Raw genomic sequence first — 25908 nt, 5'->3', positions numbered from 1 at the left:
AACCCTGCTGAAAAAAACAGCTAAAACCAGCCTAGGATGGATGGCTGGTTTTAGCTGGTCAGCCAGCCTGGTTTTAGTTGGTCAGCAGGCTGGTTTTAGAGGGGTTTTGGACACTTTCCCAGCCTGGCCAGGCTGGTCTTAGCTGGTCAGGCTGGGAGACCACCAGCTAAGACCAGCCAACCAGCCTATAGGCTGTATAGGCTATTTGTAAAATATTGTGCCCTTTCCTGCTTACTAAGTCCTTCTCTATATGATTTAGCAGCTTCCACATGTTTTTTCCGTGGTTTAGACAGCATAAATTAGCAGACTAACACATTCAGTACAATCCATGCTGTTGTTTACATCTGATTATCGCCAATATGGCTAATCATCCGGGTAACTGACTAAATCATGACACAAGTGCAAACCCTCTATAGTCAATCTGTATTTAAAAAACTTTAACTCATAGAAACTGATTCTAAATCTGTGAGAACATATTAATTGATAAGATTAGACTGCAGTCTACTGGTATATTATGTATATAAAGAAATAAAGCACAATTTTTTTTTTTTTTTTTTTTTGAGTGCTGAGGTGCGTTCTGATTGACAGAGTGTATATTATAATTATATATCCAAGTTTATATAAATTTATATAAATATTAAGCTATTCTTAATGTAACTAATATAAATTGATATGTGTTGGGTTTGAATCCACCTAAATTGAGTCCAAGTCTTTAACCATTCGAGTCTGAGTCAAGTCCGAGTCTAAATGGGTCGAGCCTGAGTCGAGTCCGAGTCTAAATGGGTCGAGCCTGAGTCGAGTCCGAATCCAACTAAACACTACTTTTTTCAGTATCTTAACCTTGTTTTAACCTTTACAACTAGAATAGGGCAATGACAATTTAAATATAACAAAAGCAAACCTCTATTGCATATTGCTATTTTGATTTTTGATTTCACACCATCTCATAATTAGTGTCTTGCTCAGCAAACTTAAAGTCATGTAACAGAAGCTATAGCTTATGTATTGCGACATATTTCAGAGTGAAACAGCTTTTAGAATTTATTTGTTGTTATATAGTAAATGTATAAATTCAATGGGGTGGGTAGGAAGCTTAGTGAATGAGACCAGTGTTGCCAGATTGGGCGGGTTTCCGCCCAATTGGGCTTCTTTTGATCGGCTTGGACCGGAGAATAATGCATTGGGCGGGTAGACAAAATTTGGGCTGCTTTAAAAAAATAAAAGCCGCCCAATCAGTTGCTTTTTTCTTCGCTTTTATCATTAGTCATTGTTATTTTAATACCTTCGAGCTCAAAGTATCACAGTAATATAATGTGTAGTGCAGTCATCAACTCATTTTTGCTTAACGCAACCCTTACTGGTTTAGTTTAACAGAGACCTGTCAATCAACTTACGTCTTTAACTTTAGTGAGATGTGATGACTTGTGAGTGACGGGGTTTTGGCCCTATAACGGGCAAGACTTTGATTATGCAGCTTATTCATTTATTCATTTTAAGTAATTGCATGGCAAAGTGGCCTAAATATAAGTTACACGATAAAAAAGTCTTAAGTGGATTACACGTGGTGAGAGATGAATAGAAGACTTCTAAATATAATTGTAACTGAAATACGAAAACGTGGGTGTGTGCATGAACGTAAATGTCAGCTACATTACATTTGTTTCTCATCACTTTATTGTGCACTTTTTGCACAGAAATTAGCGTATTTTTACTGTGGACATTGAAAATGATGCATGTGTTTTTCCCAGGGTTAAAGTCATCGGTTAATTTCCACTTTGAAAAGAAGACATTTTACGCATATTTTCAGACTGTTTTGATCCATATTCCTGTGAAATTGATTTATCTTTATTTTATTTTGTCATTATTATTTTTTTAAAGAGATAAAAATGGTCCTTATCAACCTTGACATGGCAATAAAATTCATTGTTTTGGCTGTTAAAATTTGGGCTGGTTTTTGTTGAAGTGGGCGGGTTTTGGTGAGCTTTTGGGCTGGAAATCGTCAACCCGATCTGGCAACACTGAATGAGACCTGAGGAGCAGAGAATGCACCTCTTATCTCTAATTGTGGCTGTGTTTGGGGTTTTATATGATGAATGAATGGTAAGACCTTAGACAGGGTAGATGGCATTTTAGTTTTTTTTTTCTTGGATGAAAATGAGGCTGTAAGGGTTAATGACAATTTTTAAGTAGCAGTCTTTGGAAGCAATGGGATAGAAGAGAAAAAAAGAGCTTATATTTCAAAATTCTGACTTTATTTTCACAATTCCGAGATTATATCTCACAATTCTGATAAGAAAAGACATTCTCCCTTTTCCCCTCAGCTCAAAATCATGAGTTTATATCCCACACTTCTGGCATTTTTCCCCTCAGAACTGATAAACTCGCTACTGTTGAGTTAAATTGAGTTATAAAGTCCGACATACAACATATAATAAAAAAAAAAATCTGAGATAATTGTGAGATAAAATAGGTAAATGTAATATGTCGGCAATAATTCCCGAGTCCGAAAAGCTCGAGTCCGAATCAAAATGTATTCGAGTCCGTTAAAAATTGTACTTGAGACCGGACTCGAGTCCGAGTAACGTTACCCCAACTCTAATATTAAAAGTGCTAAACTGTGTGATAGCCTAAATGTTTATTAGTCTTATTTTTTTGCCCAGTTTTATGTACTAACGTTATAATTAAACATTTCATACAACACTCCAATAAATAATACGTTAATATTTAGCACTTACATTACTTTGTGTGCTTCTGTTTCGACAAAAACAGCTCCAAATGAAGCCAAGCTGAATCATCTGTCAGATCGCGGCCACGAGCCACAATGCAATGATGGCGTTTACTTCCTGAATGAATCAGTGTTCACAGAGAACGAATCGATTGAGTTTGATTCAATGACTCGTTCAAAAGTTACGCCACCTACTGTTTACTGAAAATCTCAAGCACATACGCTGTTTGATGTTCCAAATTGGTATTTATATTATTATTTCAATTTATTATCATCATAATTATAAACAAAAACTGTTGTAGCATTTACTAAATTTAGTTATTCTTATAGTTATTTATCTAGCCACCTTTTTTCCTCTGTACTACGAGTAGGCGCAATTTTTAGCTACAAAACAGCTTGTTTTGCTGCTTGATACTGTAAATTGGTGTGTCTTACCATATTATTTCAATAATTACTATCTTAATTATGAAGACACTGCTTTATAGTGCAAACAGTTGTATCGTTTATTGCACGTTGTTATTCTTCTCGCTAATAAACCGGATCTCTTATAGGCTAAGTTCCATGTTGAATAGTGGCTGATAAATCTGAAATCATGCACATGCACAGAAAATAGCTTACTTACACGTTGCAAACTATTTTTTTCTGTGGCACACAAAGAAGTAAGGTGCATAATGTTCACATGCAATGTTACGTCAAGCAGCACTTACTTAAAATGGTTGTTCTGATATCTAACCTTGTGTTTCATATGAGCATGCACTTAGCACAAAACTGTATTTCATGTTCTTTTAACATTTTCTTTTGACAACCTTAAATTGATCTTGATCAGCATGAATGCATTCTAATAACTAGCACTAATTATGACTCATCAGACCACATTTCAAGATTTAAACAAAATAGCATCAGTTAGTAAAAGCATATTTGTTTCAATGTAAAACACAAATTTGCTTCCATCCTAAGTGGAATTGGTTGGCAGCCATGGCAACTGGTACCTGTTAATTAGAAGCTTATGGAGGAGACAATCATGCAACCTTGGAGAGATAAGTAATGAATTGATAATGTGCACTTGTGGTCTAGTGCGGCTTCTCTGAATACTTGGCCAGATTTGCTAATGACTCTTTATACCACAAAAGGAACACGATCACAAAGGTCATTTTAAAGAGAATGCAAGCTCATCTCTGCTTTAGTTTCAGTAAATGTGCTGTAGCATGAGGACAGACCAGGGTATATTGGCTCCTCTTTCCTACGGGATCAAATCTACAATTGTGCAATTATTATTTTATTTGTAAGACTATGTTGCCATCTCCTGGCCAAAATAAAACATTGCTGCAGTATGGTCAACTGCATAGGTATATTGTATGTTTGTTAGTTTTTTGCCCTATAAAAGGCTTGACATTTGAGAAAAAATACATATAAATATAAAAATATATATTTTAACATTTAAATAGAGTCACTAAGGCTGGACATAGCTTCTTTCATACATATTTTGGCTGATAAAACCCAGTGCAAAGCAGCTTAAACTCAACTTGTCTTTTTGAACAATTTTTTATGCAATAATAAATCTAATCCACTTAACATTTGCTCATTTGTGCTTTTTTTCTTATTATTTTAAATGTTTAAGTCATGATGCTTAATATTTCTGTGGAAAACATGAAAGACCACCATTCAGAGGTTTGAGGTAAGATTTTAAAAATAAAGAATAAGAAATTAACAGTTTATTTCAATTAAATTGATCAAAAGTGACAGTAAATTTATTTATTGTTACAAAATATTTCTATTTCAAATGAATTATATTATTTTGAACTCATTCCTTTTTTTTTCCTGTAATTGAGCTCCAGTTATTATTAATAATTATAACTGCAAGTTAAAAATAAGCTAAGCATGGCATGGAGCATCAGACCAACTGCAACAATGAGTAAAAGGAAGCCATTTTAAGAAGATTTTAGTCAAAATGACAGAAAAATAAAGTAGAACTTCTAGAAGTATGACTAAACGGCTTATCACTTTTGACCAACAGGTGGCGCTGTAATCAAAAATATGCGGTGTGTTTAGTGTGAGGTGACACAAAGTTTGGTGTCATTATGTCAAAGCTTTGCAGAGATAAAGCCTCACATAGTTTTGATGACAGCGCCAACTGTTGGTCAAAAGTGATAAGCCATTTAATCATATTACTAGCAGTTCTACTTTATTTTTCTGTCATTTTGGCATCAAGCCTAAAATTTGTAGCAGTGCTGTACGAAAACGGTTTCATCCATCAACATGAAATCCATAACTTTTTGTCAGCGCAGTCTGAAGATAATCTGACTCAATTTTGGTGAAAAATCGGACAAATGGTCTAGGAACAGTTCGAAAAAGTAGTTTTTCTACGTAAATCAATAAGGCGGACAGGAAGTTCGGCCAACTATGGTATAATTGGTATCCATGTTGTATTAGCATTTTTGGAAATGTCATATTTAATGGTTAAGGAATGGTTTATTACTCTTGACCAATAGGTGTCACTGTTACCAAAATCCATAACTTTTTGTCAGCATGGTCTGAAGATGATACGAGTTAAATTTGGTGAAAATCAGACCAACGGTCTAGGAGGAGTTCGAAAAGTTGCCAACTACGGCATAATTAGTATCTATGTTCTCGGCACGACCCAAGGAATATTTTGAGATCAGTTTCATTACAATAAGCCATTTTTGTAACCAAACTTTTTGAGTACTGTCAGGGCATAGTGCCGAAGACACATACCGAGTTTCTTAACGATATGTCAATGCATTTGTAAAATATAGCCTTTTATGACAAAATAAAAAATGGCAGATGCCGAAAATGGCTGACATGGGAAACTGGATATGGTTCGACTCAGCATGCTCATCCGAATCTAACAAGACCTGTTTTGAGATTTTTGGCCAAACCATTGAGAAGTTATAAGCAAAAATAACTTCTCAATTACAAGCAGCAATTATGGGGCCAAGCACACCAAAGGGAAGATGAGGAGCTAAGGATGGCATGGAACACCAGACCAATTGCAACAATGAGGAAAGGAAGCCATTTTCAGATGATTTTAGTCAAAATGACCAAAAAATAATGTAGAACGCCTACTGATATGATTTAATGGCTTATCACGCTTGAGCAACAGGTGGTGCTGTTATCAAATTGATGTGGTGTGTTTAGTGTGAGGTGACAAAGGCACACATAAAGTTTGGTGTCATTATGTCAAAGCTTTGCAGAGATGAAGTCTCAGAGTCATTTTGGCATCAAGCCTAAAATTTGTAGCAGCGCTGTACGAAAACGGTTTCATCTATCAACATGAAATCCATAACATTTTGTCAGCACAAAAAGATGATCTGACTCGATTTTGGTGAAATTTGGACTAACAGTCTAGAAAGAGTTTTAAAAAAGTAGGTTTTCAACATAAATCAATATTGCGAACAGGACGTTCAGCCAATTATGGTATATTTGGTATCTATGTTGTCGGCATGACCCAAGAAATATTTTGAGATCAGATTCATTATAATAGGCTAATGCGATCTACAGTTATTAGCATTTTTACATTAGGAAATGTCATATTTAATGGTTAAAGGATAACTGTTGCCAAAATGCAACCTGGGCTGTTTTTTTTTACTGTAAACGAGACAAACTTATATCTAAAAGCATAATTACGACAAACGAGCCGTTTTTGAGATTGACCGTGATTTCGTTTTGTGGTCAATGGCCGGTGAATGGGAGTACTAGGGGCATACATTTGAGCGCATCAAAATCGATATTTTTACAACACTAAGAAGGCTCGACACACCATGACACTTTGCTCGAAGTATCGCCTGGGTCTCTTCACATGAACTCGAGCATTGAGAACATTGTTTGTGCACACAGAGTTTACTAAAAAGAAAGTTTTTGAACAACTCACTTTCACTGTTTGAGTTTCCGCTCGCAGCCATCTTGCCAGTCAAGAAGTGTCGATCTCCGATTGCGAATGAATGGACTCCATAGGACGAAATATTAGGCTTATATGAGGCTCTTTTTACAACTAGAAGTTTAATATTGTTTTTCACTTGCGACAAAACAACGAATTAGCCGTGCATTTATCTGGAAATATGCTTTAGGAGCTATCCATCCTCGCACTCGGAGATCGACACCTCTTGACTGGCAAGACGGCCGCGAGCGGAAACTCAAACAGTGAAAGTGAGTTGTTCAAAACCTTTTTTTTAGTAAACTCTGTGTACACGAACAATGTTCTCAATGCTCGAGTTCATGTGTAGAGACCTAGGCGATACTTCAAGCAAAGTGTCATGGTGTGTCGAGCCTTCTTAGTGTTGTAAAAATATCGATTTTGAAGCGCTCAAATGTATGCCCCTAGTACTCCCATTCACCGGCCACTGACCACAAAACTAAATCACGGTCTATCTCAAAAACGGCTCGTTTGTCGTAATTATGCTTTTAGATATAAGTTTGTCTCGTTTACAGTAAAAAAAAAAAACAGCCCAGGTTGCATTTTGGCAACAGTTATCCTTTAATGAATGGTTTATTACTCTTGACCAATAGGTGGCGCTGTTGAAAATTGATGTGTAATCAGTGTGAGGTGACAATGCCACATACAAAATTTAGTGCAAATATGTCAAAGCTTTGCAGAGATACAGCTTCAGATGCACTTTGGCATCCTTAGTGAAAATTGGACCAATGGTGTAGGAGGAGTTTGAAAAAGCATGTTTTCTACACTAATCAAAATGGTCGACAGGAAGTTCAGCCAATTTTGGCATAATTGGTATCAATGTTCTTGGCATGACCCGAGGAATATTTTGAGATCAGTTTCATTACAATAAGCCATTTTTGTAACCAAACTTTTTGAGTAATGTCAGGGTATGGTGCCGAAGACACAAACCGTGTTTCGTAATGATATGTCAATGCATTCATAAAATACAGCATTTTATGACAAAATTCAAAATGGCAGATGCCCAAAATGGCTAACATAGAAGAAATTGGATATAGTTCGACTCAGCATGCTCATCCGAATCTAATGAGTCCCGTTTTGAGATTTTTGGCCAAACTATTGAGAAGTTTTAAACAAAAATAGACATTTTTAGTATCTCCTGACCACTAGGTGGCACTGCACCAAAACACTGCAGGTAGCCTCAGGTCATGCTAGTTATCACACACACCAAGTTTAGTCTCAATATGCCAAACCATTGCGGAGAGACGCACATCCATTTTTATGTGCTTTTCGTAGGATTCTTTCACATGCTATTCAAGAATGTTTTGACTAATTAACTTGAATTCCATAACTTTTTGCCAGCATGGTCTGAAGATGATCTGAGCCAATTTTGTCGAAAATCGGACAAACCGCCTAGGAGGAGTTCGGTAAACCTACTTTTTTGAACAATTAAAAACAGAAAAACGAAACCATACGATTTTTAAATTTTTCTGTTCATTTGACTTGGCAAAAAGGATTTTGAATCTTGACTCTGTTCAAAAGTTATTAGCATAAAATTTGTGAAATTTGGACAAGAGGTGGCACTACAAAGTATGAGTTAGAGACTCTAAATTTGCTGTGGTTAATGTTGATACTGTCCTCTATCAGTGTGTCAAATTTCACAACTTTCCTGCAAGCGGTTCTATGGGCTGCCACAGACTCAAGAACGGAAGAAAAAGCAGACGAAGAATAAGAACGCCAACAGTTTTATATATTTTTTATTGGGCACCACATCAGTGGAAATGGCTAAATTTACTGTAACTCACGAAGTGGTAAATTAAATCAGTCAGAAGAGATTTCAAGCCAAGGACAAAAAGGGTAATGTAAAAGTGATTTATTTAGAAAAATATATCTATAAATACCATTTTAACAGTCTCCAAATGACACACACATACTGTAAATGTAAAACAAATATAATTGTACTGCACATACATAAGCAGCATAGTTATAAATGGCATGTATGTAATTCATGCATGTAAACTCCAAACCCAGCAGATAGTTTAAAGGGAACCCTGGGTATTATGACTTGTATGGCTTAATATAACTTAAATGATGTCTTACTGAAATATGCAGTAAAAAACCAATGAAAGATTTACATTACTTAAAAAATCTACGTTATCAGCATTATGATGTGAAATGGTTGCGTTCGGTGAGCTACTACTGCTACCTATTGCTATTTTTACCACAACACAATTCAGAATACACAACAAAATACTGATACGATGACCACAGCTACTGAAAGAGCTTACAGGTGGCAATGGATGCAAGTGTAGGCTTAAACCAAATGTCGTACCATTCATTTTTCCCACAAGGAGTCTAAACGACCCTGGATATTGAGTGAAATCCACACTGAGAGTCATGACAAACGTCGGCATGTTTACATAAAGAAATATGGATTTTGTAAATAACGTCTTCCATGGGTTTTCTGCTACATATATCTTAGTACGAGACATGACTTTTGTTATATTAAGCCATACAAGTCATACAAGGATAACTATTGCCAAAATGCAACCTGGGCTGTTTTTTGTACTGTAAACGAGACAAACTTATATCTAGAAGCATAATTACGACAAACAAGCCGTTTTTGAGATTGACCGTGATTTCATTTTGTGGTCAATGGCCGGTGAATGGGAGTTCAAGGGGCATAACTTTGAGCGCATCAAAATCGATATTTTTACAACACTAAGAAGGCACGACACACCATGAAACTTTGCTCGAAGTATCGCCTGGGTCTCTTCACATGAACTCGAGCATTGAGAACATTGTTTGTGTACACAGAGTTTACTAAAAAGAAAGGTTTTGAGCAACTCACTTTCACTGTTTGAGTTTCCGCTTGCAGCCATCTTGCCAGTCAAGAAGTGTCGATCTCCAAATGCGAATTAATGGACTCCATAGGACGAAATATTAGGCTTAAATGAGGCTCTTTTTACAACTAGAAGGTAAATATTGTTTTTCACTTGCGACAAAACAGCGAATTAGCCGTGCATTTATATGGAAATATGCTTTAGGAGCTATCCATCTTTACTCTCCTCGCATTCGGAGATCGACACTTCTTGACTGGCAAGACGGCCGCGAGCGGAAACTCAAACAGTGAAAGTGAGTTGTTCAAAAACTTACTTTTTAGTAAACTCTGTGTACACAAACAATGTTCTCAATGCTCGAGTTCATGTGTAGAGACCCAGGCGATACTTCGAGCAAAGTTTCATGGTGTGTCGAGCCTTCTTAGTGTTGTAAAAATATCGATTTTGATGTGCTCAAAGTTATGTCCCTAGAACTCCCATTCACCGGCCATTGACCACAAAATGAAATCACGGTCAATCTCAAAAACGTCTCGTTTGTCATAATTATGCTTTTAGATATAAGTTTGTCTCGTTTATAGTAAAAAAAAACAGCCCAGGTTGCATTTTGGCAATAGTTAGCCTGTAATACCCAGGGTTCCATTTAAGGAGACTTCTGAAAACCTGAGGTGAACAGTCACACCACTTTCTGTCACAGAACTGATCTGTACTTGCAAGCAAACATGATCCAAACAGCACAAGCTGACTCTGGATAGGCAAACACACGAACCCTCACTGCCAGTCGCACATGATCCCCTCGGCAGCAAACAATCTCTTCACAGAATGGTGACCTGAGTGATACATAAGAAAACAAGTTAGTAGATGTTAGTCATTTTTCTTTGTTAAAGCTGCAATGTGACTTCTGACCACTAACGGCACTTAACAAAATTACTATTTTTTTTGCTATTTAATTGACATATCAATAAAAACAGATTAAAGGTAGCTCAATTTGTTTGATTACGTACCTGAGGCAGGTAGCGAATGCCCTGCGTGCATTTCGGTGCAAGAAATGAATAGGAAAGCCTTTGAAAGTGTGTCCATCAGGTACTGCTCTTCTGACAGCATCCTGAAACTCCTCATTTCCACACGACACACCTGTACAGCGTTCTAGTTCATACGCCGACAGTGCTGCTGACAGCAGGTATGACAGGTGATCGTCCCAGATTGTTGCCAGACCAAGATCCTACAGACAGACATTTCAGTTAATAACTTTAAAAGCATGTTAAAAGTATCTACGTTTACCTATCAGGTGTTTTCAATGGCAAGAAAGTTTGTATTTTTGTAAATTCCAAAGCCCTTGGATTTCAACAAAAATATCTTAATTTGTGTTCTCAAGATGAACAAAGGTCTTATAGGTTTGGAATGATATAAGAGTGAGTAATTAATGACAGAATTTTCAGTTTTGGGTGAACTATCCCTTTAAGAAGACTTAAAATATATGACACTTGTTGTATGGAACACTTCCATGATACTTTTGTGGTGCTTTTTTGTGTGTATTTATTACCTTTCTATGCTCTGCTAATAGGTAGCGCATTTCCAGCTCAAGTTGGTTGCTGGCCTCATTAGGCACTACAGAAGGAGAGCAGAGAGGAGGAGTCGGGGGGAGAGAGGAGGTGGAGCCAGGTGCACATACAGACCTCACTGCCTCCTCGCTCATGGCCTTCCAGCGGGAGCCATCTGTGAAGTCAAACACACACAGCTCCACAGCATCTGATGGCTGACAGTTCGCCAGGAACGTCTTGTGGTTGAAGACGCAGCCGAGTGTTCGGTAAGGGTGGGTGGGTTTTGGTTGGGGAACCATGGGTGGAGCATCTGGGTCTATTGGACGGTGGACATATCTAGTAAAGAAAATAAAACAGGAAGGCTGGTCTTATAGGGACAGTTCACCTGAAAATAAAAATTCTGTTAATTACTCCCACCTCAGGTTGTTCCAAACCCATACGACCTTTGTTTATTTTATGAACACAAATTAAGATCATTTTGATGAAATCCGTGACCTTTCTGACCCTGCATAGACAGTTACGCAACTACCACATTCAAGGCCCAGAAAAGTAGTAAAGACATTGTTAAAATAGTGCTTGAACGTGTCAGTTGCGTTGCTGGCCATGGTTAGAAAGCTCTTGGATTTCACCAAAAATATCTTGATTTGTTTTCTGAAAAGGTCTCACGGGTTTGAAACAACATGAGGGTGAGTAAAAAAAAAAAATTACAGATTTTTATTTTTAGGTGAACTATCCCTTTAAAGCAAGATATTTTTGTTACCTGAAATTAGGGATGGCGAAAACTAAAAAATTTCTTGACCGACCACCGAGCCTCATTAGCCGCTTGAAACCGGTTAACCGATTAGTTTAAAATATGGTACGCTATTTGAAATAACAGCCATTTCGAGCCGCGCCAGCAATTTCGCAACTCTGTCGCATCATCACACCGAACGCGTCTTTTAGTTCTAAAAACGCGAGGCGCACAGCACTGCCTTTTTTTTGGTGACTTTTAATAAAAGAGGGTGCTGCGTTTTTTTATGTTGCTAAGCAACGACCAAAACAGCTGTCCTGTCAGTCAAATCAAAGGATTATAGCGCGAGCACTCTAAAATCTTAGTTTTATGCTGTTAAGTAAACTGTCATATTAGCAGAGACCCTAAATAATACAGCTCCGGGTTACCCACGATAGACACAAAAGGTTTCTCCTCTATTTCTTGCAGTCTCCGGACTTTTTAAGCAACCGTAAAATTCCGTCACCACAACAGAAGGCCCGCCTCTCCATTCATTCGATTGGACAATGGAAAAGAAAGCGAATGACGTTGGGCGTTTTTCCGCTCAGAGTTGATTTTTTTTTTTTCAACTTCACGCGCTCAGAGCGCTCCTGCAAAAACGCGAGGCCAGCAGCCGGTGAAAACGCGAGGCGCCTGGGGCGCATAAGCAGCGCGTAGAACGCTCACTGCCAACAGAAAACCATTCAAAAGAGGCGCCTCCAACTGCAAAAACGCGTTCGGTGTGATCGCGGCCTCTCTCTGCCGCTCTGCCTCCCCCGCACACACACACACACACACACACACACTGCCACTCACGTCACTTTTTTAAAATCCCCTACAGCGCGAAACATGAGTCCCGCAAACGCGGCGCCGAAGAGCTTGTTGTATGTAATTGTAGGACAAATGGCTCCTTAGTTTCAAATGGTTTGGGTACAAGGTGATCGCTTTGAAAATAAAGGCGTTTGTCTAGGTTAGAAGCTCATTTGAAACATTGCCACGGCTCATTTAAGAAAATGACAGCTCCGAAGAGACGCCGCTTTAGTTGAGGTAACAGTTAGTGCTAACCAAAATAAAGAAAGATGATGATCATCATCACCTTATCGGTTACCACTGAAATGTAGATGTAATGTATTTCCAAATCTAAGCCCATCTTATGCGGAATGTTGCCTAATAGACTGCAACATGATAAAACCAATGGATAAAACAGGCACCTTCAGAATGCGTAAAAGACGCACCGGCACTTTTTTTTTTTTTTATCCGACTACCGACAACTTTGACCGGTTAACGTTGATACGGTCAACCACCGGTCAAACGGTCATCGGTTAACATCCCTACCTGAAATAAATCTAAAATAAAATTAAATATTACTATTAGATGAAAAACAGAAATTAGAAATGTTGCCATGTCAACTAACTAAAATAAAATAAGCTGATATACTAAAATGACAAAAACTGAAAAATAAAAATTCAACGAGCACATAAGAAAATGACTAAAACTTAGACTAAAATAGCATAGTGCAATCTGATTTAAATGTTTAATCAATTGTAAGAGAAACTTGGTGAATATTTACAAAACCACTGAGCAGTTTTGTCATTTGTCAACTAAAAAGCCATTTGGCTCCTAAATCTTTTAAGTCATTTTCTTTTAGCCTGGAACCATTTTAGGGGTAGTTTAGAAGATTTAGAACATTGCGCGGCTCGCTAACCTTTAATTTGTGCAGTAAATAATATGATGATATGATCCATACAGAGATTTCATAAAAACATAAAAACAAGCAGGACAGGGTTATAACATAACCCATTAAAAACTCACTCCGTGTCTACACACAGGACACAAGCATCACGGTGCGATGCAACAAGCGACAATAGAACGGAACACACAGACTGAATTGCGGAATCCAGTCATAAAAACAATTTATAATATGTATATATATGTATAACGCGGAATATCACGGAATTTGTCAAAGTTTGGATGAATAAATCAAAAGTAGGCCATTACACTTAAACTAGTGTAAACTTAGACTAGTATCTACAAATATTAAGCTGCAAAAATCCCATTTAAATATGAATCCTGTGTCTCTTTATGAATGAATGGCACAGATGCGCGGTTTCGTTTATTACACACACACTGAAGTGCACATGATGCTCGCAGTGTTTTCTGCGTCTGCTGTCTCGCTAAATGAGGACATAAATACATGAAAAAAAACAGTCACTGTCTACTTGATTACAAATAATAATTACCCAAAACAGCGTAAATACAAGATGTAAATATAGACTAGAAAGATATTTTAACTTGGTCTGCCCTTACGTCCATGACAGTCACTGCAGAGTTGTTTTGCCAATCTTTCCAGCTCTTAATGCTGAATGTGCTCTTGGATGGTTAGATACATGATGGGCTAATGTAGAAGCAAATAACTTTTAAAAATAACCTCCTTTGTATTGCACTGCATATTGTATGTTTAGGGATGACAGAATGGCATGCTATTTATGACTGGATTTAACTTTTGATACTTTGCAGTAAAAGTGGCTCTCCTATTGACTTTGTCCTATAAGTGCGGCTCTCATGAAAAAAAAATAGTAAGGACCACTGATTTAGACAATGGGAATTTATGAATTTTTACCTGTGTGCAGTGAAACTTTCCCAAAAGGTGATGGAGCCGTCTGTACCGCAGGTCATGACCCAGGTGTGTGGAATGTTTTTGGCTTTGGTGCCCACACATACATAAGCATCCAGTCCAAATCCCAATAGCAGACTACACAGCAGTGTGGCATGATCTTCACAGTCACCCTGACAACAACATAACATGGTAATAAATGAAAATCAAATCAATATTCATCAAAACAGCACATAAGATTTTACTCAAGTTTAAACCAGCGTTTAACAGTTTACCTTGTTCCTGCACAGAAAGGCCATCATAGAGCACCATTGTTCCTGCCGGACTCCTCCCCCTACCACAGGTGCCCTTTCCTGAGCTAAGAGACTAACAAAACGCGCGGCTTGCCGCGGACTCTCAAGCAACCTGCCAGCACGCAATACTAGTACATATGAACACACGGGCCGGTTCACACCATTTTCATCCTGGAAAACACAAGTTTTATAAGACATCTGAAGCAAATACTGTTATGCATAAGCATAAATCATCAGTATCTACATTCACCAGTACATTGCTCAGAAACATCAAGTCACCTGTGCAAAGATCTTCACCAGTTTGGACTGGTGTGAGGGTCGAATTTCCAGGAACTCCTGCCACCACTGTTTGGCATATACCAAAAACAGCCTCTCCTTCTCTGCTGTTTTCTTCCTTTCCAGGGATTGCTGGAAAAAGTAAGATCATGAGTTTTTGTTTTAGGCAAACTGTTGCCTAACCTGTCTAAAATGCAGTGTTATGAAGACTAAAAAGACAGAAATTATAGAGAATAAGAAAGCTTTGTTAAAGACTTACCATCCCAGTTTCATAACAAATGATGTTTAGAGAACAAAAACTCTTTAAAGGAATGTCTTGGTTTAAAGTTAAAGACTGGTTTGTTGTACTTTTTTAAAGTTTTGGGTAAATAGACTAAAGGAACAGAAAAGGATCAGAAATCCTCCATTTCATTACAATTATCTTCATTTGTTTTTTAAAATGAACAGAAATATGGGTTTGGAGCAACATGATGTGAAATGACAAATTTAAAATTTTTGGATCAACTATCCCTTTAAAGGAATAGTTCACCCAAAAATTAAAATTTGATGTTTATCTGCTTACCCCCAGGGCATCCGAGATGTAGGTGACTTTGTTTCTTCAGTAGAACACAAACGAAGATTTTTAACTCAAACTGTTGCAGTCGGTCACTCATATAATGGCAGTCACTGGTTACCAAAACTTTAAGAGTAAAAAAACATACACAGACAAAACAAAATTAAACCCTGCGGCTCGTGATGAAACATTAAGGTCTTAAGACACAAAACGATCGGTCTGTGCAAGAAACTGAACAGTATTTATATCATTATTTACCTCTGATCCACCGGAACGTTCAGCTGTATGGAGGGCGTTTCACATCAGCCGGCACGCAACGTGTCAACGTGCTCTGGCAATGTAGTTGGTGAAAAGTCAACACTCCCAGATGAGTTCGCACAAGGAAAAGTAATCTTTTAGTTTTTAATAAATTGCCAGAATCAGGATAAGCACAAGTAATCACCATTTTAAGAGGCCACGCGTGCATCTACTATGGCAGATCGAAATGACGCGCCACACGCCGGCTGTTGTGAACGCGCTCAAGACAGTAGAACGTTGCGGTGTATCAGAGGTAAATAATAAAATAAATACTGTTAAGCACAGGCCGATCATTTTGTCTTAAGACACCAGCTGCAGGGTTTAATTTGGTTTTGTCTGTGTATGTTTTGTATGTTTTAGACTGCCATTACATGAGTCACAGACTGCAACGGTTTGAGTTAAAAATCTTTGTTTGCATCTTGGATGCCCTGGGGATAAGCAGATAAACATGAAATGTTCACTATCCCTTTAAACCATGTACCTGTACCTTTAAAAGTGTGCATATTTACATTTATCCAGGTGAGACTGAGTCTATGAGTCTAAATGATTTTTTTCATGCTACCAGTAGAGCTTATCTTATACACATCCTCAAACATTCCTTTGAATGTTAACCCCAATGACTTCATTTTAAATGAACTAAAGCATTTATACAGTAATGATTCACCTGGGTGGTGATGACATCAGGGCTCAAGGTCTCAGTAAGAGGAGGGTACAGTTCCAATTTCAGATTCAGAACACCAACAGCTACTTTACATTCACTGCCTGAGGAAAAAATATACATGCACGCATGCCCATTAACAATTTTTATGGATTGATAAAACTTAAATGTGTAGTTTAGCCTAAAATTCTCCAAAAGAAAATATTTTGAAGAATGTTTAAACTGTTTTTGTTCATAAAATAAAAGTTACTTGGGTTCAAAGTTGTTTTAGTCCCGATCGACTTTTAACGTATGGTCAAAAACGTCTTCCACGAAAGAAAGCAAGTCATGCAGGAATGACATAAGGGTGAATAAACTGATGAATTAATTTTTATTTTGGGTGAACCATGTGTTATAAAAAAGGAAAATGTTCACCTTCAATAATATGACTTCTGCTTACCCACTCCCAGCAGTTCTACTGAGACATTGGTTTTCCCATTAGGAGCACTGAGAACTCTTCGCCAGTCAAGAAAATAAGAAGAAACGAGTGTTGTGTCCCCAGACGTGTCTGTTTTAATCAGCACCATATGCACTGGATCACAGATGGACAGCATGGTGGTAGCATCAGCCATCTTGCTAGCATCTCCTGCGCCACAAAAACACATAACATGGTTTACACGTGACAGGTTCTTGAAATCAAATGGAATACATCAGGCTGCTAGAAAAAGTAGGGCTGCTTAAGACACCTGGGCCATCTCTGTGGACTTCCAGAAGAAAGCCCTCCTGTAGGTCTGGTTCACAGGCACATGGAACTGGTTTGGAGCGGAAGCGCTGGTTGCGGAAGTGGAGGTGAAGGGTGAATGTAGAGCACACCTGACCAGGTAAAGGTTCTGGCTCCTGCAAGTGTTCTAGGAAGGCCTTACCACCCAGGACTTGTAGGTAGAGGTATCTTCTTAGTGGACTGATGTTAGCTGGTGAAATGTTTTGTGAAAGGTTAGTTCACTCAAAAAAGGGAATTTTAACATTTACTTCGGAAACTAAGGATGTTTAGTTGAAATGTTTAGATAAATTACCCTCATGTCCTTCTAAACCTTTAAGATGTTAGTTCATCTTTGAAACATAAATGACAATACTTTTTAATGAAACCGGATTTTAATTAAATCTTCCACTCCACTTAAAAAATGCCCAATCCACTACAACTTTGACACTTAATAAAGACGATTTAAAACACATTTAAAGAAGAAACATTTTTTAAAGTGTTCCACTAATGTTTACATATAAAATGTGCAATATTTAAGCAATAGTTTTATAGCCATAGTCATTTTCTAAATTGTCTTTTTAGAAGTAGAACTGCTGTCCTACAAAGATGAACTTTTACTGCGTTACTGATGTAATTCCATATAGATACAATTCTGATTTTTCCTGTATTGTAAACAGGGACTGCTAATTACATGATTATCACTGGAGCTGAACAACTGAAACAATGATAAACACATATACACTGAGCACATTAAATGCAAAAGTATTTGCGAGAACCAATAAGGTTTGTTTTTTTATTTGCTCTATATACACTGCCATTCAAAAGTTTGGAATCAGTAGGACTTGCAATGTTTTTTAAAGAAGTCTCTTATTCTCATCAAGGCTGCATTTATTAAAAAGAACAGAAAATAGTAAAAATAATATTGCAAAATGTTATTACAATATAAAATAATGGTTTCTATTTTAGTATGCTTTGAAATATAATTTATTCCTGTGATGTAATGTTGAATTTTTATCAGCCATTACTCCAGTCTTCAGTGTCACATGATCTGTCAGAAATCATTCTAATATGCTGATTTATTAATAAAATGATCTATGTTGGCAACAGTTGTGCTGCCAAATATTTTTTGGAACCAGTGATACTTTTTTTCAGGATTCTTTGATGAATAAAAAGTTAAAAATAACAGCATTTATTCAAAATAGAAATCTCTAGAGTTCTTTTAACAGTAAAAGGTATGCTATCACTTTTCATCAATTTAGCACATCCTTGCTGAATAAAAGTATTCATTTCTTTCAAAAAGAAAGAATACAAATTTACGGACCTCAAACTTTTGAATGGTAGTGTATATTGTTAGAAAAGATTTTAAATAAATGCTGATTTTTTTAACTTGTTATTTATCAATCCTGAAAAAAGTTACGCAGCACAACTGTTTCCAGTACTGATAATAAATCAGCATATTAGAATGATTTCTGAAGGATCATGTGACACTGAAGACTAGAGTAATGATGCTGAAAATTCAGCTTTGATCACAGGAATAAATAAGATTTGAATATATATTAAAATAGAAACATGTTATTTTACACCGTAATAATATTTCACATTTTTCTCTGTATTTTTCATCAAATAAACACAGCCTTTTCACAGCGTAAGAACGTTTTTAAAAAACATTATAAATCTTAGTGATTCCAAACTATTGAAAGGCATTGGATGTGCATTGATCATCGTTTATATGTGAATAAAAGCCTAAATTAAAGCTTTACAAAATATAAAGTAATTGTTTCTCTTCAGAAAACTTTTGGATTTCTTTTAAAATGTCTATATTTACCTTATGACAGCTATGCTTGAACAGATTTTTAATGGATGGCTAGAAATCTCAGGTTTCGTTAATAATTCATTTTTGTACTGAAGATTAATACAAGTCTTTTGGGTTTGGAACAACTTGGTGATGAGTGAGGGATGACAGATTGTTTTTTCTCCAGATACCTTCAAAACAATTCGAATTAACATCTATCCAGCTGCAAACCCATTAAACTTTGTTCATCTTCGAAACACAAATAATGGTATTTTCAATGAAACCTGAGAGATTTCTGTCCCTCCATTGAACATCCATTCCACCAAAACTTTGACACTTCCAAATGTTTATAAGGAACGTAATAAAACTAATCAATATGAACCAAAAAGTTTAATGCAAATCTTGAGGAGACACGTTCGCTTCAGATTTAAAACAGATTTAATTTAGGCTTCTATTCACATACACTGATCAATGCACATACATACAGCATATCAAATATGATAAACGGAAGCTCAGCCATATTTGGATACATGTTTGAAGTGTCAACGTTTTGCTGGACTGCATTTTCAGTAAACAGACAAAAATCTCATTAAAAGCCTATTCATTTGTGTTTTAAAAATGAACGGAATTCTAGTTTTACAATGACATGAGGGTGAAAACTTATGACCAATTAACAACACTTACTTGTCTTCAGCTGTGTGATATTCTTGTCCACAAAACGAGTTGCAGACTTGTTCACAGCATCAGTTTCAGTGTGAGAAACACCCTGATGGGAAAGCAACTAGTCATTTAAACAGATATTAATCTCAATGTATGTAAAACATGGTGAAAAATCAAACTACTCATACCAGATTTGTGAAGTTGAGATCTTTCATCACATCATCAACAATTCCCCTCTGCTGGAGAGCATGTATGAAATCCTCCTCAGAGAGAGAGCGCTGTCCATGGTGTTCATCACCTCTTACTGTCTCCGCTAAAACATCACGGATTTTACCATGGATATCCATCTGAAAATGGGTTAGTTGACAAATAACAACATTAGGACATCAGGATTTTTTCATTTTCTATTCAATTTTCTATTTTTTCAGGTTTAGATTTTATTAAAATTTACAGATAATGTGCTCGCCCCCTTGTCATCCAAGATGTTCATGTCTTTCTTTCTTCAGTCGTAAGGAAATTATGTTTTTTGAGGCAAACATTTCAGGATTTCTCTCTATATAATGGACTTCTATGGTGCCCCTGAGTTTGAACCTCCAAAATGCAGTTTAAATTCAGCTTCAAAGAGCTCTAAACGATCCCAGCCGAGGAATTAAGGTCTTATCTAGCAAAACCATGGGTTACTTTCTAAAAACATTTACAACTTATATACTTTTTAATCTCAAATGCTCGTCTTGCTGAGCTAGACAAGCTAGAGCTAGGCATTTGAGGTTAAAAAGTATAGAAATTGTAATTTTGTTTTAGAAAATAACCCATCGTTTTGCTAGATAAGACCCCTCTTTCCTCGGCTGTGATCGTTTAGAGCCCTTTGGAGCTGCATTTTGGAAGTTCAAACTCGGGGGCACCATAGAGGTCCATTATATGGAGAGAAATCCTGAAATGTTTTACTTAGGACTGAAGAAAGAAAGACATGAACATCTTGGGTGACAAGGGGGTGAGTACATTATCTGTACATTTTTGTTCTAAAACTAAACCACTCCTTTAAGGTTTTTTTTTTTAACTTTGTTTTTTGAAGAAGTCTCTTATGCTATAAATAATACAGTAAAAACAGCAATATTGTGAAATATTATTATAATTTTAAAGAATTGTTTTCTATTTTAATATACTTTAAAACATAATTTATTACTGTCATGGTAAAGCTGAATTTTCAGCAGCCTCTTCGGTGTCTCATGATCCTTCAGAAATCATTCTAATATGCTGAATACATTTTTAAATATATATTACAGTTATTATAATATTTGAGTATTTTACGATATTACTGTTTTTACTGTATTTTGCATCAAAATAATGCAGCCTTGCCGAGAATAAAAACATTTTTTTTAAATCTCAGTATAAACGTGTACTTTAGTAACTGCATTAAAAAACATGATATGGAAGTACAGGTTCAAACGCTCACTGATGCTTCAAAAAAATGCAAGTATCTGCTGTAGCTTCTGAAGGGCAGTATTAAATGAAAAAATATGATATTTCGAAAAAATAAGAAAAATGTACACATCTTCATTCAGTTCAAAAGTTTACACCCCCGGCTCTTAATGCATCGTGTTTCCTTCTGAAGCATCAGTGAGCATTTGAACCTTCTGTAATAGTTGCATATGAATCCCTCAGTTGTCCTCAGTGTGAAAAGAAGGATCTCAAAATCATACAGTCATTGTTGGAAAGGGTTCAAATACACAAAAATGCTGAAAAACCAAAGAATTTGTGGGACCTAAAGGATTTTTCTGAAGAACAGCAGGCAGTTTAACTGTTCAGGACAAACAAGGGACTCATGAACAACTATCACTAAACAAAAAACACAGCTGTGGATCATTCAGGTAACAAAACAGTATTAATAATCAAGTGGAACGGGGTATTTTTTTTATAAATTCAACTATTATTTTCTCTTGTGGACTATATGTAAACATCTTTTATGTGAACTTTTATCTTATTCAGGTCAATACTAAATAAAAAAACATGTTATGTACGATCCCTCTTATTTTGGTAAAATAATTAACATTTTGCAGATTCTGCAAGGTGTATGTAAACTTTTGACTTCTACTGTACTGTGTCTAGGTAAGTACAGCATGTGTGGTTGTCATGTCAACGACCTAAATACACCAGCACAAACATCACATCGAAAAAACAAACCATAATGTAAAATATTTCTCGTACAACTACAAAATTACTTTATTCATATAAAAGTATGTAGAACAGGAATATAAGGGTTTCTGACATACATAATTTGCTCAAAGTACATTCAAAGTATATTGCGCATCATTTCTTGGAAGTAACGTTAACAACAAAGATCATTACTTAGCTTACCTTGATTAAATGGTCATGGATTATTTGTTTTAATTCAGTTGCTTTTTCTGGTGGCAGGGACATGTTTTCGAGTCTGAAAATTCCACAGAAGTTTAAAATGTATAGGTTTGAACCCAACGTCTGCATTAAATACGGGTGTTCAACATGTTCATATTTATTTTGTTTTGTTGCTGGACGCGATGTCAACGCCTCCTGCAACTGACATTTTAAATCCTGGCGGAAAGGCGAGCGGGAGTCTGCCGTCACTGTGCCTGAGTATATTCTCAGTTGCGGTTTTAAAATACGCTAAAGATGCAAAACGAAAAACCCGACTACATTATGTTTAACGAACGATAGTGTTCATGAGCTTTGATACTTTACGAATTCGAATTCTAGAAAATAATAAGCGCAATTGTTTAAATCAGGCACAGCGTCTACATACTTAGGAAATGACGTCATGAAAATTCAGCCCCTGGATCTTGTAGTTCTCCTTTATTATAAACATGATGAACTGTACTTTTTGTAATATCAATAATGAAACCATAGTACTTACTTTATTGCGGTGTACGATATAGAAAGTATGTATGCAATTTACGTTGTAAAAGAAAACGTGAGTCTCAAATGATGTTAACCATAGACATTTTAGCCTTCTCTTAAATCCAAAATGCTATTATAAAATTTGTTATTATAGTAAAGTATAGTGTTGGGGACTGCAAATGCGTTACGTAATTTGATTACAAAATAAATATAACTGTAATCTGTTAGTTACTGAGTAAAAAAATCATTAATTAAATTACAGTTACAAATGGGGTTAGCCTACATCTGAATATTTTTTGTATTAATATTTTTTGCTATGATTTAACCTTTAGAACAATCATAAAAGTAAAAAGAATTGCTAAAGTCTAATTTTGTGGTGGCTGTGCTTTAAATTAGTATAGTCTAAATAAAACTGATGAAGGATTTTGAAAGTCTGACAGTAATCAGTATTTCATACACTGTAAGGTTAACGCTGCCTGCTTTTATGTTTGAACGTTATTAAGTTAAAAACATTCATTCGAAATTTGGAAAAGTAATCAAATGTAATCAGTTACATTACTTTAATATAGTAATTTAAATAGTTACACTACTATTACATTTTAAATAGGGTAACTTGTAATCTTCAACCTAACCTTTCTAGCAGTGACAATGAATGTAACCCTGGACCACAAAACCAGTCATACTCATAAAGGGTCTTATCTAGCGAAATGATCGGTTATTTTCTAAAAACATTTACAACTTATATATTTTTTCATCTCAAAAGCTCACCTTACCGAGCTAGACATGACGAGCATTTGAGGTTAAAAGTATATAAATTGTAATTTTTTTTTAGAAAATAACCCATCGTTTTGATAGATAAGACCCTTCTTTCCTCGGCTGTGATCGTTTAGAGCCCTTTGAAGCTGCATTTTGGAAGTTCAAACTCGGGGGCACCACAGAATTCCATTATATGGAGAGAAATCCTGAAATGCTTTACTCAAAAAACATTATTTCCTTACGACTGAAGAAAGAAAGACATGAACATCTTGGATGACAAAGAGGTGAGTACATTATCTGTAAATGTTTGTTCTGAAAGTGAACTACTCCTTTAAGACTTAAGGTTTTGTGGTCCAGGGTTACAAATGTAAATGTAACCCAAACATCCCTGGAAAAGAGAATTACATAATTCATCTTTTAAATATTTTAGCTAAATTCTGCATTCACAACTAAAAAATAACTTTATAGTACATATTACCCTTTGCAACATCAATCTACTACACAAAATAAACATGAAAACAAATTGTGCAAGCTTTTCAACTTCATTCTTTGAACTGATAAATAATCGTCTATACCTTTTGTTCTATTTGATTGTTATTACTCAACTAAATACAATTCTAAAAATGAAATATTTAATACAATTAAAAAATTTACTTTCAGAGCTTTAGTACTATAGTGTATCAGCTTTTTTATATTCAATTATGCCCAAACCATTTGTCAATTACATTTGCACTGCATGTTGGGAACAACTGTCCCTTATCTTTGAAAAAATGTTATTAGCTTTTAAAAGGTCATCCCTTAAACAGATCTTGGATCCAATAAGACATTTTCCCGTACTTGTGACAACAGACTGCTGAGAGGAAAAAGGATTGTTCTTTCCCGGTTGGTCACTTGGCTAGATGGAATGAAATTACCACTCCACCATTAGCCACTTCTGGAAATATTGGATCAATTCCTGGAACCATGGCAGGAAGAGACATCTAATTTGACTCCCATTGATTCTGCTAAGTAATTGGCATTAAACCCACAATGAAATCCTACAGTGTGAGGTAATGGCGACTGGAAACAAACTTTGATCCTTGGAGACAGAAATAAATCGCCAGGGTTAGTTTAGCACCCATTGTCTAAAAATTAAACATTACAGGCCTGACACTTCACCGACGCAGCCATCTGTAAACATGCAATCTATCACAATCATAACAATCAAAAGATACCGTTTTATGAATGCAAATGAGCTCGAGAAACCAGAAAGCACAGGCATGAGAAATAATGCAAATAAACAGCGACATTTCTTCTTTAGTAAAGAGTTTACTATGTACATCTGAAAGTGGAAACCGGACCACTTATTACATTTGGCTGAATCTACAGTCAGTTTATTACTAGAAGATCCTGAGATGTGCATGTACGGAAACTCACTGGGCTTTGACCTACTGAAACAAATGAGTCACCCTATGAATATCCATGCGGAAACTTAGCAAACAGACGCGTTTAATAAACTGACTCAGACGGACCGTTGGGGGTCTATTTAACATTGCTCCGCGTAAAAACTCAGACAAAATACTGTACAGTGAAAGTTGTTAGGCCTCGAGAACTTACCATGATGGAATTACAACAGTAGTTACAATGTAACTACATCATTCGTTACATATGACACAAACATTCAAGAAATCATGAAGAACATCCGGGTATGAATGCTTGTAAACACGATCATTCTACATTGTTTTGTCCCTTATCTAGAAACATCCAAGCACCTACTAATATTATGAGTACCATAATTTGGGTCCCTGGGCAGAATAAAAGACAAGAAGAGGAATCTGTGGGAAAAAACGGCATTACTGGGACAGAAAGGCCCAGCAAATGCACAGTCCCAGCGCTACAGCTGCACCAGCGCCGACATTTAGGAGAATTGGTTTCCAGAACAGCCACTTCTCTTTCTTCTTCTCCGAATCACTTAGTTTCAGCTTCATTTGCTGCACCTTCTGTGTCGTGCTGGCTATCCGCTCCTCGCGGTTCCGCTTGCGTAGACTGGAAGTAATGACAACACACACATGGTTCATTACTTCACTTAAAAATGTCAGCTATTTCCCTAGTGTTAGCATAATTATCTCACTTAATACATGTCCTTCTTCTAAATATATTTTCACAAACTTTGTTGTGAAATATTATTACATTGGCTTGAGAAAGCCAACTCACTGAAATGCTATTTAAACTTACAGTTATTCTTCTTCTTCTGAGACTAAAATTTCTGACCGTTACTCCTCCTAGAGCTTTAACTCTACAAACTCTGCCCAGGGCCCGTATTCACAAAACATCTTAAGGCTAAAAGTAGCTCATAACTTGCAGATTTAGGAGAAAAACGTAAAAATAATGGGCGTGTCAATCCTAATTTTAGGACTCCAAAATTTTTGCTCTAATGAGACGTTCACACCAGAGGCGACTTGCGCGAATAAATCACGCTATTCACACGTAGTTGGATGCTTGAACATTTTGAATTTACTCGCTTTATTCGCGCTTGAAATTCACTTCACAACAGATGCGAATTTGCATTATGGGGAGGGGCTTCTGCCACTCATCAGCGGGAAAGTAGTTTTGCTGGCTTAATTTGCCGGCTTTAGCTTGCTTGTAGTCTCAATATGTA

At 36.4% G+C, this 25908-nt stretch overlaps 2 protein-coding genes across 2 annotated transcripts in view; both read right to left on the bottom strand.

Annotated features, from left to right (window-relative positions):
• Positions 1-8493: 8493 nt before the first annotated feature.
• cep76 (centrosomal protein 76) lies at positions 8494-22441 on the bottom strand. The gene is made up of 12 exons (XM_073847295.1): positions 21999-22441; positions 19832-19990; positions 19668-19749; positions 17178-17402; positions 16892-17077; positions 16459-16556; positions 14948-15076; positions 14651-14839; positions 14382-14548; positions 11016-11349; positions 10477-10694; positions 8494-10302 (listed from the first exon to the last, which is right to left on the bottom strand). The coding sequence occupies exons 1-12, from the start codon at positions 22122-22124 to the stop codon at positions 10164-10166; spliced, it is 2052 nt and encodes a 683-aa protein (XP_073703396.1). The 5' UTR covers positions 22125-22441; the 3' UTR covers positions 8494-10163.
• A 2109-nt stretch (positions 22442-24550) lies between these two features.
• ptpn2a (protein tyrosine phosphatase non-receptor type 2a) overlaps positions 24551-25908 on the bottom strand; it is a 15308-nt gene continuing 13950 nt past the window's right edge. The window contains 2 exon segments of the mRNA XM_073846969.1: positions 24551-25137; positions 25139-25295. Of these exon segments, the coding sequence (XP_073703070.1) occupies positions 25000-25137; positions 25139-25295 (295 nt within the window). The 3' untranslated portion in view covers positions 24551-24999.

This window comes from Garra rufa, chromosome 9, assembly GCF_049309525.1.
Source record: "Garra rufa chromosome 9, GarRuf1.0, whole genome shotgun sequence".
Lineage (NCBI taxonomy): Eukaryota > Metazoa > Chordata > Actinopteri > Cypriniformes > Cyprinidae > Garra > Garra rufa.
Note: the sequence above shows the minus strand (reverse complement) of the source record. Positions and strands in the feature narration are given on the sequence as shown.

Coding starts and splice junctions, on each gene's coding strand:
- cep76 (XM_073847295.1), bottom strand. CDS start 22,124: ATGCAGACGTTGGGTTCAAACCTATACATTTTAAACTTCTGTGGAATT. Junction 17,403..19,667: donor TATCACACAGCTGAAGACAA/GTAAGTGTTGTT, acceptor ACATTTCACCAG/CTAACATCAGTCCACTAAGA. Junction 11,350..14,381: donor GAAAGTTTCACTGCACACAG/GTAAAAATTCAT, acceptor TTTCTTTACTAG/ATATGTCCACCGTCCAATAG.